The sequence below is a fragment of the Artibeus jamaicensis genome, unplaced genomic scaffold, assembly GCF_021234435.1.
Source record: "Artibeus jamaicensis isolate MK-2021 breed Jamaican fruit bat unplaced genomic scaffold, CSHL_Jam_final scaffold_916, whole genome shotgun sequence".
In the NCBI taxonomy this organism is placed as follows: Eukaryota; Metazoa; Chordata; class Mammalia; order Chiroptera; family Phyllostomidae; genus Artibeus; species Artibeus jamaicensis.
The window spans coordinates 11,192,673-11,208,853 of NW_026522059.1; the positions used below are offsets into that span (position 1 = coordinate 11,192,673).

The 16,181-nt window shown below is 42.5% G+C and overlaps 1 protein-coding gene across 1 annotated transcript in view; it reads right to left on the reverse strand.

Moving 5' to 3' along the window:
- Positions 1-16,181, reverse strand: part of TBC1D31 (TBC1 domain family member 31) — a 48,603-nt gene that overhangs the window by 4,387 nt on the left and 28,035 nt on the right. Inside the window, exons 11-20 of the mRNA XM_037166750.2 lie at positions 15,165-15,298; positions 13,486-13,619; positions 12,995-13,174; positions 11,744-11,976; positions 11,087-11,239; positions 9,998-10,133; positions 7,781-7,873; positions 5,346-5,486; positions 3,935-4,129; positions 1,489-1,627 (exon numbers count right to left, since the gene is read on the reverse strand). Coding sequence (XP_037022645.2) covers positions 1,489-1,627; positions 3,935-4,129; positions 5,346-5,486; positions 7,781-7,873; positions 9,998-10,133; positions 11,087-11,239; positions 11,744-11,976; positions 12,995-13,174; positions 13,486-13,619; positions 15,165-15,298 — 1,538 coding nt within the window. The remainder of the gene's footprint in view (positions 1-1,488; positions 1,628-3,934; positions 4,130-5,345; positions 5,487-7,780; positions 7,874-9,997; positions 10,134-11,086; positions 11,240-11,743; positions 11,977-12,994; positions 13,175-13,485; positions 13,620-15,164; positions 15,299-16,181) is intronic.

Consider the following 16,181-nt stretch of genomic DNA (forward strand, 5'->3'; position numbering starts at 1 on the left):
GCGGTCATCGTCTTCGGAAAGCCAGTTTTAAATATTTGGTTCGTGGGCAGTGACATTGCACTCGCCACTGTTCCCAAGCGCTCTGGGTGTGTTTGGGACTTGAACCTGAAGTACGGGAGGGAATCAGCGGGTTTGAAAGCGGGTGCAATTAAATGGTGACAGCGTCTCACCTGTGTTTTTACTTTTTAAATTTGTGAACTATTAAAGTAATGGGTACACAGCAGCATCTCTCATAAAAGCCAAAAAGTGGACACAAGCCCCATGTCCACCAACTGATAAATGAATAAATAAAACTGCAATGCCCATACAACGAAGTATTATTGGGCAATAAAAGGCAATGAAGTGCTGGCCCGTGCTGCAACGTGGCTGGACCTCAAAACATCACGCCAGGTGAAAGGAGGCCGGCACAGGCCCAAATACCGTGCGATTCCATTTATGTGAACTTCCCTGAGGAGGCAAATCTGTGGGGACGGCGTAGATTGGCGGTGGCCAGGGTGGGGGCTGGGGGTGGGGAGAGTGAAGGGAGATGGAGAATGACGACAAACGGGTACGGGTTTCTTTGGGGGGGGGGTGCTGAAAATGGTCTAACGTCGTGGTAATGGTTATATAACTGAATGGACTGTTTAAGATATGGTAATGCCACTGAATTGTAGACTTTAGAGAAGTGAATGGTATGGCATATGAATTATATATCAATAAGGCTATTATTTTTAAAAAGTAATGCCCTGGCTGGCATAGCTCAGTGGATTGAGCACCGGCCTGCGAACCAAAAGGCCGCTGGTTTGATTCCCAGTCAGGGCACATGCCTGGGTTGCAGGCCAGGTCTCCAGGAGGGGGCACATGAGAGGCAACCACACATTGATGTTTCTCTCCCTTTCTCCCTCCCTTCCCCTATGTCTAAAAATAAATAAAATCTTTTTTTTAAAAAAAGTAAGACATATACATTGTAAAAGACCGAAACAATACAAAAATGTAGTGAAATAAAAGTCCCCTGTATCTGTACTCTAAACCGCAATTCTGACTTCTCAGTTGATGCCACTACAATAAGCCCTAGAACAGGAGACCCAAAGTTTGACTACACCGTAACGTAAGTTTCCTCCTGTCAATTTAATATACGATTGTTCCGAGGACCAGCTGTTGGCAATGCATGCAGTTTTACTAAAATAACTAGAAACGGCACCATGGGAACAGATCATACACCAGCACATTAAGGGGATGCCAAGGACCCCAGAGCCGCAGTACAAAACAGAATGCCATCAGGTGGCTCAAATTTTCTCATGGTTGAAGTTGTTTTTTTAACAGCTCCACCACCTCAGCCCACTCTTCCTGACCCGAACCAAAAAGGTGATGAGGGATTACCTTTCAGCTGAGCAATAACGTGAGGAAAAGAGCCGAGACACAGCTGCAGGGTTTGTCCGTGAGCACAGACCGCAAAAAACGAATGCACCTGTGGCACGGAGACGAGCGAGAAGGCCCTCGGGCACTCACCTGCGTCACGGGGCTGGGCAGCGTGCTCTAGGGCATCGTGTATCTCCTGCTCCAGAAACGACCGTCTGGATGCATCGGAGAGAGCGGACGCTTCCCTTTCTAAGTTCAACCGAAAGTCCTTCTCTGCAGCCTCCTCCCACTAGATGTAAACAAGGGAACAAAAGCGCACGTAAACACCGCGGTAATGCGGGTTCCCGCAGTGGAAGGCGCCCCTTCTGCTCCCTCCGCCGACCTGCTTCCTTCCATGTGCCCAAGCACTTGGGACCCGACTGGTGTCGGGGCGATCTGGTGCCTGCCCCACACCTGGCGGCTGGGGACCTGGACGCAGAGGTGCCTCTGGTGCCACCAGCAGCCCAGAGTGCCATGTGCCCACGGAGACCCAGTGTCACCGAACTGACAGTTCGTGTCACTACATTGCAAATCTCAAATCCTGTTAGATGGAGCTTTACTTTTTTAAATTAATGGCAACTTCTATTTAACGTCAATGCTATGTCTTAATAACAAGGTCTACAAAACTCAGAATGAATTGTTTCTTTTTAGTTCTATTTAGAATAGCTGGCGTACGTCACTGTACAAGGCACGTGGCGTGACGGCGTGATTTATGTATGCCATCAGGTGATTCCAACAGGCTCGGCTAAATCCATGTTTTCACAGATACAACAAAAAGAAAAGAAGGAGCAGACGTTTTCTTTGTGATGAGAACTTTTAAGGTTTAGTCTCTTAACGACTTTCCTATCTGGCGTGCAGCAGCTGTTAGCCATAGTCGTCACAGCGTGGAGAAAGAATGTCTACACATGACAACTACAGGGAAGTCAAATCTCTATTAGACCCTATTTCTTCTTCCAAAAGTGAGAAAACAATAGCTCAAAGGAAATTAAAATAATCAATTTAAAATACTATATAACTCCTAAAGTTCACCAACAGTCTAGAGATGCTACAGCTTTTATACGCAAAATTTCTGCTATAGAAATGCTAATGAGTTAAATATGCATGAAATAACAACTCGAAAGACTCACAGGCCCAGGAGGACCACAGAGACCCATCCCGTCCCTGCTGCTGATGAGCAGCCTGAGACTGAGGGATCCTCCAAGGCCACGCAGTAGCCAGGCCAGGACCCAGGCCTCGGGACACAAAGGGCATCTCTGCCCTTCCGGTTCTCACTGTGCTCCGGAGGTGCCCCTTCACCCACAGGAGAGTCACCCCTAACTGTGCAGCCCAGCCCCCGTGATCTGGGTGTCACTCCCACCCCTCCCTGTCCTGGAACAAAAGAAAGGGTAAGAGGAGGAGCAATCTGGAAGAGTGACTTGAAGGAAAATTGTTAGGAAAAGCTTTCAGAACGGACATTATGGTCCAGCAGCAGAAAGCCAGCTGCACAGCTCCTGACCTCTGCCTGGCCCTTCAGTGTCCTCAGGGGGGGTCACCGTGCCCCCTGCACACCCAGAGCGCAGGTGCCACGGCTGTTCAGGGAGGGTCAGCCAGAGGGTTCGGGTGTGTGATGTACCCGCTTTGGTCGTCTCCTCAGCGCCCGTTCTCTGACTCCTCTTTGGGAACAGAATCCTAATTTCATTTGGGATGACAATGCTCCTTGCTAAAAAGACTTCCTTTCCAACACTGCGCCAAATGTGGCTAGAAACGTGACCTTGGAATTCTGAACGGAGTTCGAAAGGAACCATCCAGCTGGGAGGTGGGACCCTTTCCGCTTCTGCCCCACCTCCTCCCTGCCAAGGGGAACATCTGTGTGAGGGCTGGAGTCCCATCACCCTGATGGTCAGGCACCCGTGACAATGACAGACAGACACACACCAGGAAGCAGTGCAGAGGCTGGGAGGCCGTTTCCCTGAGGACCTCGGAGTCAGGACACCACTCCTGGATGGCCCACCTCCAGGCTGTTTTCACGTGAAAAAGAAAACTTGTATCTTGCTTTACCATCACTGTTATTTTGGCTTTTGTTACTAGCAACTACATATAGTTGTCTTTTAGAAAATTCTCACTCAAGGATATATTTTAGATTTCACAGTCAGAAGGAGGGGGAGGGAGAGAGAGAAAAAGAGAAACATGGAACCCATAGCCTAGGTGTGCGCTCTGGCCAGTAATGGAATGGTGGGGTTTTGGTGGGGAATGCCGCGTCAGCCAACGGAGCCACCGGGCCTGGGCAACTCTTCCACGCTGCAAGCACGAAGAGTTAGGTGAGCAGTACTGTCCTTCAGTCAGCCAGAACAAACCCTGGAAGCCGAGACGCTGAGACCCACTAAGGTACATGAGAAAGACGCACAGTCGTTTTTTTTGGTGGCCTCCATTAATGTTGGACTTCTCTGAGCAACACCTATTAAAATTAGACCATCTTTAAGATATTTGCCAACAAAAAATTACCTGGTTTGATGCTTTTGTCATTTGATTATGCCATGTTTCAAAATTTAAATTAACGAGTTTACAACATCATTGTTACCTTTTTGACTTCCTTCCCCAGCATTGCATTTAATACTTCTGTTTCTTTCCTCCTGTTTTTCCGAAGGAGTTTGGCCATTTCCTGGTAACATTCATTTCGCTGCAGATCATCCTGTCTTTGTTTATGCAAAGCTTGAATCCGCCAGTCAGTGTTTAGACACGCTTGTTCAGCTTTTGCCAAGTTTTCTTTAATTAACTAAGAAAAAAATCGTCAATTTCAGAATCAAGGTCAGACTACGTACAGTTATGGTATATCCACGTAATATATCCGAGTGTCTAGGGCAGCTGTTTGTAACCCTGGGTACGTATTAAGTCACCTCTAGCCCTGGCTGGATGAGTCACTTGGTTGGAGTGTCGTCCTGTGTGTCTGAAAGTTGTGGGTTCTATCCCCAGTCAGGGAGCGTATGGGAGGCAAACCGATCCATTATTTCGTTCTTCCTATCACCCTTCCTTTCTCTCTCTCTAAAATCAATAAATATATTCTCAAGTGAGAATTTTTAAAAAAGCACCTCTAGGTGTTTAAAACAAACTGATGTCCCAGTTCAATCACTCTCTGGAGCAGCTGGATATTGGTACTTTTAGAACATTCTTCAGGTGATTCAAACGTACAGTCGAGGTTGAGAACTTCTAGCTAAAAGACAGGTGGGAGTTAAACAACTTTCATGTTTCAACCCTTTGAAAAGGAGTCAGAAGAGTCCATTGTTACAGACTGGACAAAAGTCTTTAAGGAAAAAAATGGGACTATTCAGGGAGTATGAGCCAAGTGACAGTTGCAGAACAGGAGGTGGGAACTCCTGCACCATTCCTGGCTTTTGGACCAGGGCCGGGCCCTCCCATAAACCTGCTTAACACTCTGTTTAAGGGATCCTACAAAACGTTCTCTCTCACAGGTCTCAAGTTCTGTTTCAATTCATTTAAGCCAGAATTTCTACACAAGAAATTCTATAAGATTGGGAAATTTTCTTAAAGATTCACAGTATACATATCTTTAAATTTGGCATGAAAAACTATAACGTAGCATTTCCAATATGCATTTGTCACCCCCCCATTTTACTCAATAATACTTATTATATTCTAGAGAACACATTTTGAAACTATTGGCTTATATGCCAGGCAGAGACCTGATATTTTTAACTTCTCAGGAACAATTTCTGAGACATAACATGGTAGCATACTACAATTTATAAAGTTACTAGTTCCAATGTATTTTCTTCTAAGGCTTAAAATTCTCTATAAAAGACACATGTATGTAGCTGCCAGTGAAGTAACCTGCAAATAAAATAACGTGAGATTCTAGAGCAGCGCTAACTGAAGCAAAGAATGAATTAACTCAGCAGAGTTCAAGTTTTATTCCTCGATGACAGATGGGAATTCCCCCCTTTATAAACACACTACACTGACCACGCGTCTACCTTCTGAGTGTCTTGGTTCTGCATCTGGTCTGTTTCTATCAGTCTACGAAACAAGCGTTCTTCACGATCCACCTTTCGTCTATAGGCGTCTGCGTCTTCTCTCATTTCTTTTGCAATGGTTCCTTGATTTCTAGTAAGATTCTATTGAAAAAATTGTTAAGAAAAATAATCACCAATCTGTAACAATTGTGCTTGAACACAAAAATGACTTCTTTTTTTTTCCCAGAATACCAATAGGCACACAAATAAAAAATGTAATCATCTAACTTTCAAAGTAAAAAACGAACAGCAGCGACATCAGTGGAAGGAACAGTAAGGACCCCTGAAACCTCTCTCACCCCCAAATGCCCCAAGAACCCTGGCAAAACCAAGTGGCTTTTTCAGAACTCTGGAAGTCAGGAGAAGGTTTGTGGCAATCTGGGGGGCATTTATTCATAAAAATGGCCGGATCTTGGTAAGAACAGCAAGCATATGGCCTTTTTAATGTGCGTTATTCCTATTTCCACCCCATCACTGCATTCGCCTTGACGACTGGCCGCCTGGCAGTCGAAGGAGGGGGCAGGATGGAGCGCTTCCGAACTCTCGTTCCAGAGAACTGCCGTCACCCGTCTGAAGGCTCTGAGAGACCCCACTCCCACGGCTGTCTTCATCTGACCTGACTCAGAGCTCTGTGACCTCCAACAGCCTTTTCCCGGGGACACTTGTTCAAAACCACCACAGGAAGCTACTGAATATACTGGCTGCCTGAGACAGTGGACCCCAGTGAGTGAACAGGCTAATCAAGAAGCTTTATAGAAAAATTGGGGAGCCGATGTCCACAGGGGGCTCTGAGAAGCTCCGGTAGCTCCTCGGGACCCTGGAAGGCCGTGTGCACGTGTAAGGCCGTGCACACGCCAAGAGCTGTGGTAACGCTCAGACCTGAGAAGGCCCTATGCCGCCAACTGCGTGAACTGAGGTTCTGCACACTCAGGAGGTGAAATCTAAGATGGAGCTGTCCCTACCTACCTGAGTGCACAGGGCGTCCCCAGCAGGATGCGCACAGAGCCCTTGGGCAAAGACTGGAGGCTGACTGTTGAAGGCATCCAGGGACATCTCTGTCCCATCACTAAGCTGCCTGAGGGGGGTCTCAAGTGGCTACATATGGCAAAGACCAGAGACTTCACAGAATTAATTCAGAAAAATCACTACGCAAAGGAACCACAAGAAATGCTGGGGAGGGAGGAGAATCTGATCTGCCACATTACATTATTTAAAATGTCTAGTTTTCAACAACAAAAAATTACAACTTATTAAAAACCAAAAAAGTATGGCCCTATATACTTTTAATAAACATTAACTACATGATCCCCACAGAAGATATAATAATGGCCAATAAACATACGCAAAGATGCCTGACATCACTAATCATAACAGAAATGCAACCGAAAACCACAATAAGGTACCACTGCACAACCTACTAGTACGGCTATAACCGAAAGGCCGATGACAACACCTGCTCCCGAGAGTGGAGAGAAATGGGGACTCTGTACGCCCAGGCCTGTATCTAAGGCCGTGTACGTCCGGACAAAGCTGTATGTGAATGTTCACAGCAGCACTACTCACCAGAGAGAACAGTGAAAACAACGCGAATACCCACCAACTGATGAATGGATAAACAAAATGTGATCGGTCTATACAACGGAGTGTTTATTATTCAGCCATAAAAAAGAAAGTAATGACTTAGGCTATACCAGGTGACTAAACCTTGAAAACATTACGCTACCTGAAAGAAAATTGCATGATTTCATTTACATGAAATGTCCAGAATAAACAAAGCCAGAGACAGAAAATAAATCAGTGGCTGCCAGAGGCAGGGCAACAGGGAGTGAGAACGGGCAGTGGGTGCTAATGGGTACAGGCATTGGGGGGAGCAAACAGCATTCGTGCAGACTGAAGTTAAAAAAGCAAAATACGTATCAATTGTTTGAAGCAACTAATCTGACTTATCTTTACTGATGACATTAGCAGTTATTTCCTACGGGATTTTTTTCTACTTTTCTAACCATCCATCGGCAGCATAACTTCCATATAATTAAAGACAAAAATGTTTTTCAATTACGTGCAGAGAAGGCATGTGTGTGAAGAAGTTTGTTGCCAAAAATTGTAAACCACTTAAACTACCAACAACAGAAAAAAAGTTTAAGATATGGCTCATCAATCGCTGCTACCAACCTCAACCACAAAGACAGGCAGCCTTTAGGAAAAGAACTGTATCGAGTGCAACAGAAAACAACTGTACATCTGAACAGTCGGGCTACCTGACCATCCTGGATGACACTGTTTCTCTTAAAAACAAAAACAAATAAAATGAATATCAAAAAACCATGAATAAATACAGTCTAAAAGGAGATTATATAAACTCCACTTTTCCTATATTGGGAAGAGCCCATTTATACCTTCTCGTAAAGTCTTTTTTGTGATTCGAGTTCCAGGTGTCTCATTTCTAGGTCTCTGGCTGTGGTAGCAATTTCTCGATCTCTCATATATACCTATGATTAAAAAAATTGTGAATACCAAAAAGAATTTACAGAATAATTTTTAATAGTGTGAGTAATCTTGTAATCTGAACAACTCACTGCAAGTATTTAAAATAATAGGTATTGGGCTTTTGGAATCAGAATAATTGATATATTCACATTCAGTATGGAATCTAGGAATAATGTCTGAGTTAAAGTTAAGATTAATTTTCTTTTTAAAAAAAAGATTTTACTTATTTATTTTTAGAGAGAGGGAAAGGGAAGGAGAAGGAGGGAGAGAAAAATTAATGTGTTGCCTTTCATGTGCCCTCCACTGAGGACCTGGCCCACAACCCAGGCATGCGCCCTGACTGGGAATCGAACTGGCCACCCTTTGGTTCACAGGCCAGCACTCAATCCACTGAGCCACACCAGCCAAGGCTGAGCCTAACTTTCTACAAAAGAAAGCACATTGTCCATATGTTCATCTACTCACGCTGGGAGAACAGATGGCAGGTTCTTACCACTTTACATTAGCCAATATTAGGAGTCAGAAATGCTTGAGCAATTTAAATTTGGGGTGGATAAATATATAGAATGTTTAATCTTATTAAATATAACATATTTAATGTTTTCTTTGATTAAGCTTCTGTTCTTTTGTAAATTTACTTTGTTACTAGTAACGTCAAGTTTAAATATATTATGGACTCTTCAACCTGCATATGCCCTGCCTCGATTTAGCTTCTTTAAAGTTCACCTGTCTCCAAAATTTGATTACTTGGAAGCTTTTCACTCTTAATACACTGAGGATTTGAGTAAGGTGCTCTTCCAATAGAGAACATTAGAAACCATCTTATACCCGAGTTTATGAGCAAGGCAGTAATGACGCCAACAGGTGGAGGAAGGTCTGGCATAGCAAGTGACGCTTTTTAGGAATTCCAATTACAGAAGCTCTCTTGCTCATGCATTTTCAGAGGTACAAACAGCTATGCACCACAGCAAAAAACAGATCACCCCTGCTTGTTGCTAGGAGATGTCCTCAGTCACTTGTCCGTGTCACTTTGGACTGCAGCAGTCTTTCCTGCTGCTGCCTGAGCTGTGAGCAGAGAAGTGTGTGTCTTTCACAGGTCAGCAGGGTCAGAGCTCACTGTCAGAACCGGGAGCAGGGGGGGTAGGCAGAGGCCAATCACGCCACTGGAAGGACTTCACATGGGCTTTGACCAGAAAAACTGCCTTCTACTATACTTCAAAGGGGTTTGGAATAAAGAGGTCAGAGTCCTAAGCCTGTAATACTTTTGGAGAACATAGACTTTTCTAGAATAATGAATTATCGACCTTACCAGATAATTAAAAGGAACCATAGATTTTTAAAAAAAGTTAAAATTAATTGGCTTGGAACAAAAATATTACCACATGTTAGAAAGAGATAATTTCTAATACCAATGAATTAAAAATAATTAAAAATATTTTTAAAATATTTAGTATTTTACCAAAACTAGGTTTGAAGCACCCTAAGTGAGTCTATGAAGTCAATGTAATCCTAACTAAAATTCCAAGAGGACAGAGGTGAGGTGGGGATTCAGAGAGCGAGAGAGAGAGCGAGAGAGAGCATCATACTTCTCCAGGTCTGTTTGGAACACTGGAAGACACTGGAAAACTGAAAGGGCGGACTAACAGTGGGAACGGGGTCTGCTGGTCAGGAGAACACCGGTCATGCAGCGTGGTGGCGCTTTGGAGGAGACAGAGCAGTGGGGGAGATGGAGTATCTATGGGAATTCAACAGGCAATACCCGCGTGGCAAATGGCATTGCTACTGTTCAGCATGAAAATTTTTTTACTGGCCATGCATAGATTTCTATATTAAAAACAGTATTTCCTCTACATCACAATGAACATAATGGTTAATTGATAATGCCATTTTTAGAGCAAGTCACCAGGGACACCGGTCAACCTGAGCAGTTTTTCTGGCATTTCTAAAATATTTAACTATTAATGGAACGTATGAAGGAGAATGAGAATGGCTGAGGGAAAGAGTTAAATTAGAGGGGCTATTTAGCATTCATTGTGAACTCTAGGGGTAATATTCAGCTTAAATGTGTTCACTGCATTTAAATGAGATCAGATAAAGAGAATATAGGAGGACTAAGAAAAATAAACCTTTCTCTCAATTTCATCATTCAGTCTTCTCAGTTCCATTTCCTGCTGATCTTGCTGAAGCTTCAGAAAACGCCTTCTCGCAGTGTCTTGTAGGTGCATTTCCTTCACTTTCAGCTCCCTTCTCACAGCAGCGAGTCTGAAACACAAAACACGGGGGTGGGCAGAGGTGGGTTTACCACTGTCCACAGAGAAAAAGACACGTGGGTTATGCTCACTACAGCAGCTTTATTAACCCAACAGAGTGGCACAGTGCACGTCTTTCTCAGTGGCTTAAAAAATATTTATTTATTTATTTATTTAGCGAGGGGAAGGGAGGCAGAAAGAGAAGGAGAGAAACACCATGGTGTGACAGAGACAGACATCTATACCAGTTGCCTCTCTCATGCCCCCAGCCAGGGACCAAACCCACAACCCAGGCAAGTGCCCTGACCGGGAATCAAACCAGCGACCCCTCAGCTGCAAGACGATCCCCAACCCATGGGGCCACGCCAGTCAGGGCTTCAGTAACTCTTTTTAACACACAGAGATCTGTTTCATAGAGTCATACCCAACAAAAAAAGAATCAATAAACACAGACGTCTCTCAGTAATGAGGCTTAGTCTCAAAGCTCAGCCCATAATCTTAATTACTTTCAACAATTTACTTCAATGAATATTTAATACTTCTTTCCCTATCCTCCAAAGTACAAAATGCATGAGATAACCATTTTATGTTTCAATTTTCAGGTCACATAGCTATGTTTAAAACATAACTTAAAAATCATGCTCTGCCCGGAGTAATTTATCAAGCACAGTAAGACACAGCATTTCTGCCCCTGCAGAGTAACGTCGTCAGGACCAGGTCCTGTGTTACTTCCGAGTCATCAGTGTGAAGTGACATCATAGGACAGCGTTAGCGTTCCATTTCACTACATGCCGATTTTTTTTGAGAAGTGGTATATACACAGATTTCTTTTTATTAACTTCAGTATTTGCTTAATGGAAATACCACAGCTGGATAAGGTCATATATAGTGTTGTTTCTATAACGAAAAATAAAAATTGTCCAACTAAGTCCTATGTCCGGATTTTTTCAAAGCGATAAAACGTACTTCTGTCTCTGCTGCATCATCTTCTCCTCCTCTTGTAAGAGCATCTCTCTCCTCGTTTCCTCAGCTTTGCGAAGCAGCTCCTGCTTTTGGCACCAGGCTTCGTCTTCAACTCTCTGCTGGTCCACTTCAGCTTGCATATTCTCAACTGCTTGCCTTACGGAGATATTTGTTATTACATAAAAATGCAAATGAGAAAACCGAGTCATTTAAGTACAAGAAAAACCAAAATATAAAGTGCATACATGATTAATATACTTATTTTTTTTACTTCTGTATATAAGAATTAAGTATCTTTAAAGATATTTCCAGCCCTAAAGTGCTGATTTTACACAAATACTTAATCATTTACGTGTGTTTTTCTTTTTTCCTTTAAAAAGATTTTATTTATTTATTTTTAGACAGAGGGGAAGGCAGGGAGAAAGAGAGGGAAACATCAATGTGTGGTTGCCTTTCTGGCACCCACTACCGAGGACCTGGCCCGCAACCCAGGCATGGGCCCTGACTGGGAATCGAACCAGAGACCTTTTGGTTCACAGGCTGGCACTCAATCCACTGAGCCATACCAGCCAGGGCTTACATGTATTTTTCATTTCTTTTTTCTTTTTTATATTTATAGCAGGTTTTGATTCTACTGAAGAACAACTTTTCCATGATTACCTCTCTCTTAAGTAATCCAGTTCATCATTCCTAATCCTCTCCCGTTCCTGCGTCTGATAGTCCACAATGAACTTCGGATACTGATTGAACACTGGATACTGCCCTTTGGTCAGCGCCACAAAAACACCGAGTGTCCTCTCTGGGTGGACATCAGGAGGCGTGGTGTCCATCAGGTGATAAACTTCTCTGATTACAACACTTACATCCAGGTTATTCCGATGGTGAAAAAAGTACTGTAAGAAAACTTTGTGTTTATATTGAGATCTACCTAGTAAAGCAATTACAGGTAGATTTAAAATAGTAGTTTAAAAATGTAAATGTGAATTTATCTTCAAAAAATTTTTTTTCAAATAAACTGAAGTTTTTTTAACCAAAGATCCAATTTTATATTTTAGATTTCATAACTTCAAAAATTTTACAACCATCTTATAAAACTTTTGAAATAACACTTTAAAAATTTTAACTCAAAATGCAGGCTTCCTGTATAATCCAGAATGCTTCAACAAAGGAATAAATACTTCTACTTTAATTTTTTTCCCTCCCAAATCCAAAATAAATAAATTAAAAAAAAATCAGCCTTTGAAAATAAATTACCTTGGTTAAAAAATAATATAAAATATTTTTTATTGCATCCATGTAATGCATTTTAAAAATAAATTTTAAAAAGATTTTATTTATTTATTTTTAAGAGGAGAGGGGAGGGAGAGAGGAGAGAAATATCAATATGTGGTTGCCTCCCATGCACCCCTTACTGGGGACCCCACCTACAAGCCGGGCATATGCCCTGACTGGGAATTGAACTGGTGACCCTTTGGCTTGCAGGCCGGTACTCAGTCCACTGAGCCACAACAGCCAGGGCTGAAATATTTTGACATTGACTTATTCTGCTGGTAGATCCAGTTTCACACAGGGTCCAGATTATGAAAGACCAGATGGGTCACTGTGGTAAGACCATGCACAGAATAAACCGAATTGTTAAATATCTTTTACATGGAGGCAAAAAAGCACAGAACTCCCATGTTACCACGGCTCTTTTCCGAAGCTACGGTGTTAGACTACGGCTCTGCTGGGATTGCCCGCTGAATTGTCTGCAGACTATGAAAGGACACGGATGTGGTCTGACTTGCTCTCCACTGTATTCCTACCTCCAGCACCAGTACCCGACATACGATCCGTCCTTGATAGTGAATGCATTTTTCAATGGAAACAAATGAAATTTGAGAACTGCTATGTAAGAACAGGGATATTTACCTCAAAGTCATCTCTGAGATTACAGTGGAGCAAAGGACCCCTGGAGCAAATGTTGTAGGCCACCACGGTCATCAGGAGGAACGACGGGTGGTTGGAAAAGACGTTATCGAACAGTTTCAGCCACTCCTCCCTCGTCAGCACTTCTGAGAACAGCGTCTCCAGCAGAGGCCACGCGTACAGCTGCAGTGAGTCAGAGAGAGCGGATTCATCCTCCAGGGAAGAGCCACTGTTGGTGCTGCCTACGTTTGGTCTAGTTATCAACACTGTTACATTAAGAACATAGTTATGAAAAGAGCTACCTTAATTTGGACCCTTCTTTATAGACTTTCAGGAAAGCAGTTTAATGAGAAAAAAAGAATGAAATGCTGTTAAAAATACAGTGATAGTATGCTTTTTTTTATTATCCGCATTCAAGAAACTACTGTTTTGTTTACGTGAGAACCAATGGGGCTTCCAGAATGTTGGTGCTCCAAGGACCTGGCACTTCTCACCTGGGAGGTCACGTCGTGGTCGATGAAGTGCCGGAGCAGCTCCTGGTCGTGAAACGCGAGAACGTTCTCTATCATGGCGAGAATGTTGATGGGAGGGTTAGGGAAATATTCAAACCAGTGTTGACACCAATTGACTACGAAGGAAAAAAACGAGACATTTATCTTCACCTTTCTGTATTACCAAAGTACTCTGCAATGCTTAAATATATCCACTCTTCATGTCCTCCACATGCCCGTTAATGAAGAAAAAAACATAACTCTATATTCTAGAACAATAGATTTAAAATTCCATCATGTTAACACAGTATTTCAGGTTAATAGAGACTTGCCAATTTCTTCAGAGCAGTCAGTGAGAGACAAACAAACAAAACTTCCCAAAGCACCCCCGATCCGAGCTACACCTGATCCGAGCTACCCTGGATCTGAGCTACGAGCACTTTGTTGCTGACTTGTTTTTCCTTTTAAAATAAAACTTCTGGCATTACTGGCAGGGCAAACTAGTACAACCGTCCTGGAGAATTGATTAGGAAATTCCTATTTATGGCCTGATAATACCAATTCTGGAAATCCACGAAAAAGAAATGATAAATGTTTGCATGCGAAGACAGTTGTAACATTGTTACTTTTAATAGGTAAAAATTAGAAACAACCCAAATGTTCAACGATAGATTAAATCAGTACATACGCATTATGGAATATTATAGTCAATAAAAAGTTTAAAAAATAAGGTAAATGCATATAACATACTAAATAATAATATGATTATAAATACATATAATCATACTAAGTAATAGTATGATTATAAAAATAAAAAACAACCTGAAAGTGTGAAAAAATTCAGGAAAACAAATCCAGAAGTCTAGCAGTTGGGGAATAGACAAAGCACAGTGCACCTAACGATGAAATATACTATGCAGGCAATAATTATGTTTTTCAAGAACATTAATGACTTGGGGGAATCCTCTGGGGAAGAGGAATATTGGTAGATTTTCTTTTCTTTTATATGTTTTCCTACATTTTCTCCAATGATCAGTAAAAATTTATCAAAACAAATAAAATGTAATAAAAAAAACGTAAAAAGAAGTATTCACAGCCCTGGCTGGTGTAGCTCAGTGGATTGAGCACGGGCCTGCCAACCAAAAGATCGTGGTTCGATTGCCAGTCAGGGAGGGCACATGCCTGGGTTGCAGGCCGGTTCCCAGCAGGGGATGCACCAGAAGCAACCATACATTGATATTTCTCTCCTTCTCTCCTTCCCTTCCCCTCTAAAAATAAATAAAATAATGCCCCACGCTTAGAGCCTGTTTCCTCACACAGGAGAAGGGGACTACACCGCCACCTGCCTCTGGGTGGTTGTGAGGGTTAAAGGAGTTAATGTGGACAAAACGTGGAGTGTGTGTAAGCACTTTACATGCTGACTACCGTCCTGCGGATAACCACCGACCTTCGGTACGGAGTGCGCCTGCTTCCTCCTGACCAACAGCACGCAGCCCGTGATGATAAACTACAGCGATCCACATTCTCTTGTAAATTCAAGGTGTGTGTTTAAATGTCTGCACTGTCTTACACTATCTGACTGCTTCACACTTGAATTGTTCGACGTTGCAAAGGAGCACAGACATCAGGAAAACGTACAGGAATCCACTCCGAGTTTCATTATTTAATGCGTATTAACTTACTTATGAGAGTAGCTACAACTTCAAAACAGACGAGCTGGTTGTTCTGGAATAATTTCACAAACGGAAACGCCAGCAGGGGAAGATAGGGAGTCTCGCTGAAGATGGCAGACCAGTGAGCCAGTGCAGACAGGGTCCTGGGAGTAAGACAAGGAAACGAAGACCGGAAACCAGTTTATTGTTCAAATGTAATGGAATAGCCAATATAATCACATAACTAAAATTTGATACAGAAGGTGTAATTGCTCAAAATTCTCCCTCCCACCCCTATCATCTTGTTCACCTCCCCACAACCACTGTTGAAAGGATCAGTCCTTTAAAAAAAATCACAAATCGTGGTGCGTTACAAACCTTGATCGAAACCTGGCATTTGTCACTCAATGGTACCTTGGAAGGAGTTCCTATCACTATGCTCTGAGCTTCTGCCCGATATCTGATAGATACACAGGAAGGCAGGCACACACCACTTCCTTTAACGTGGCCCTTCGGGCATGTAAGTCGTGTCCAATCTTCAATAAACAACCCTACACTTAATGTCCCTGGTACGTCCACCATTTTTCACATGGGACCAGAGGTGGGTCAGGTCCTAGAAGTGGACGCCGAGTCAGCCGCAGGACACGGGTGTTAGTAATTTCTACAGCCACTGCCAAATTTCTCACTCTTGTCAACATATCTGATCATCAGCCTTCTTTCTGAATCTTTAATTTATGTGAGAATTGTATTTCAATATAGTTTTCAAAACACGTGTACTTTTCAAGGCAGTTTAAATCGGTGTTTCTTTTATGATGGGGGACATGAGGCATCTTTTCATTTTTAAAAACCACTTCTGCTATGAACTAGGTATTCGGTCCTTTTTCCATTGTTTATAAACTGACCGTCATATATTAAAGAAAGTACACTAACAAAGAAGTCAGTCTTTTATTTGCCACGTTTAACATATATTTTGTTTTACATGTCTTTGCATTGAAATTATTTTCCATTTGATAGTTTCCCTATTTAAATATTTATTTATTAAGATTT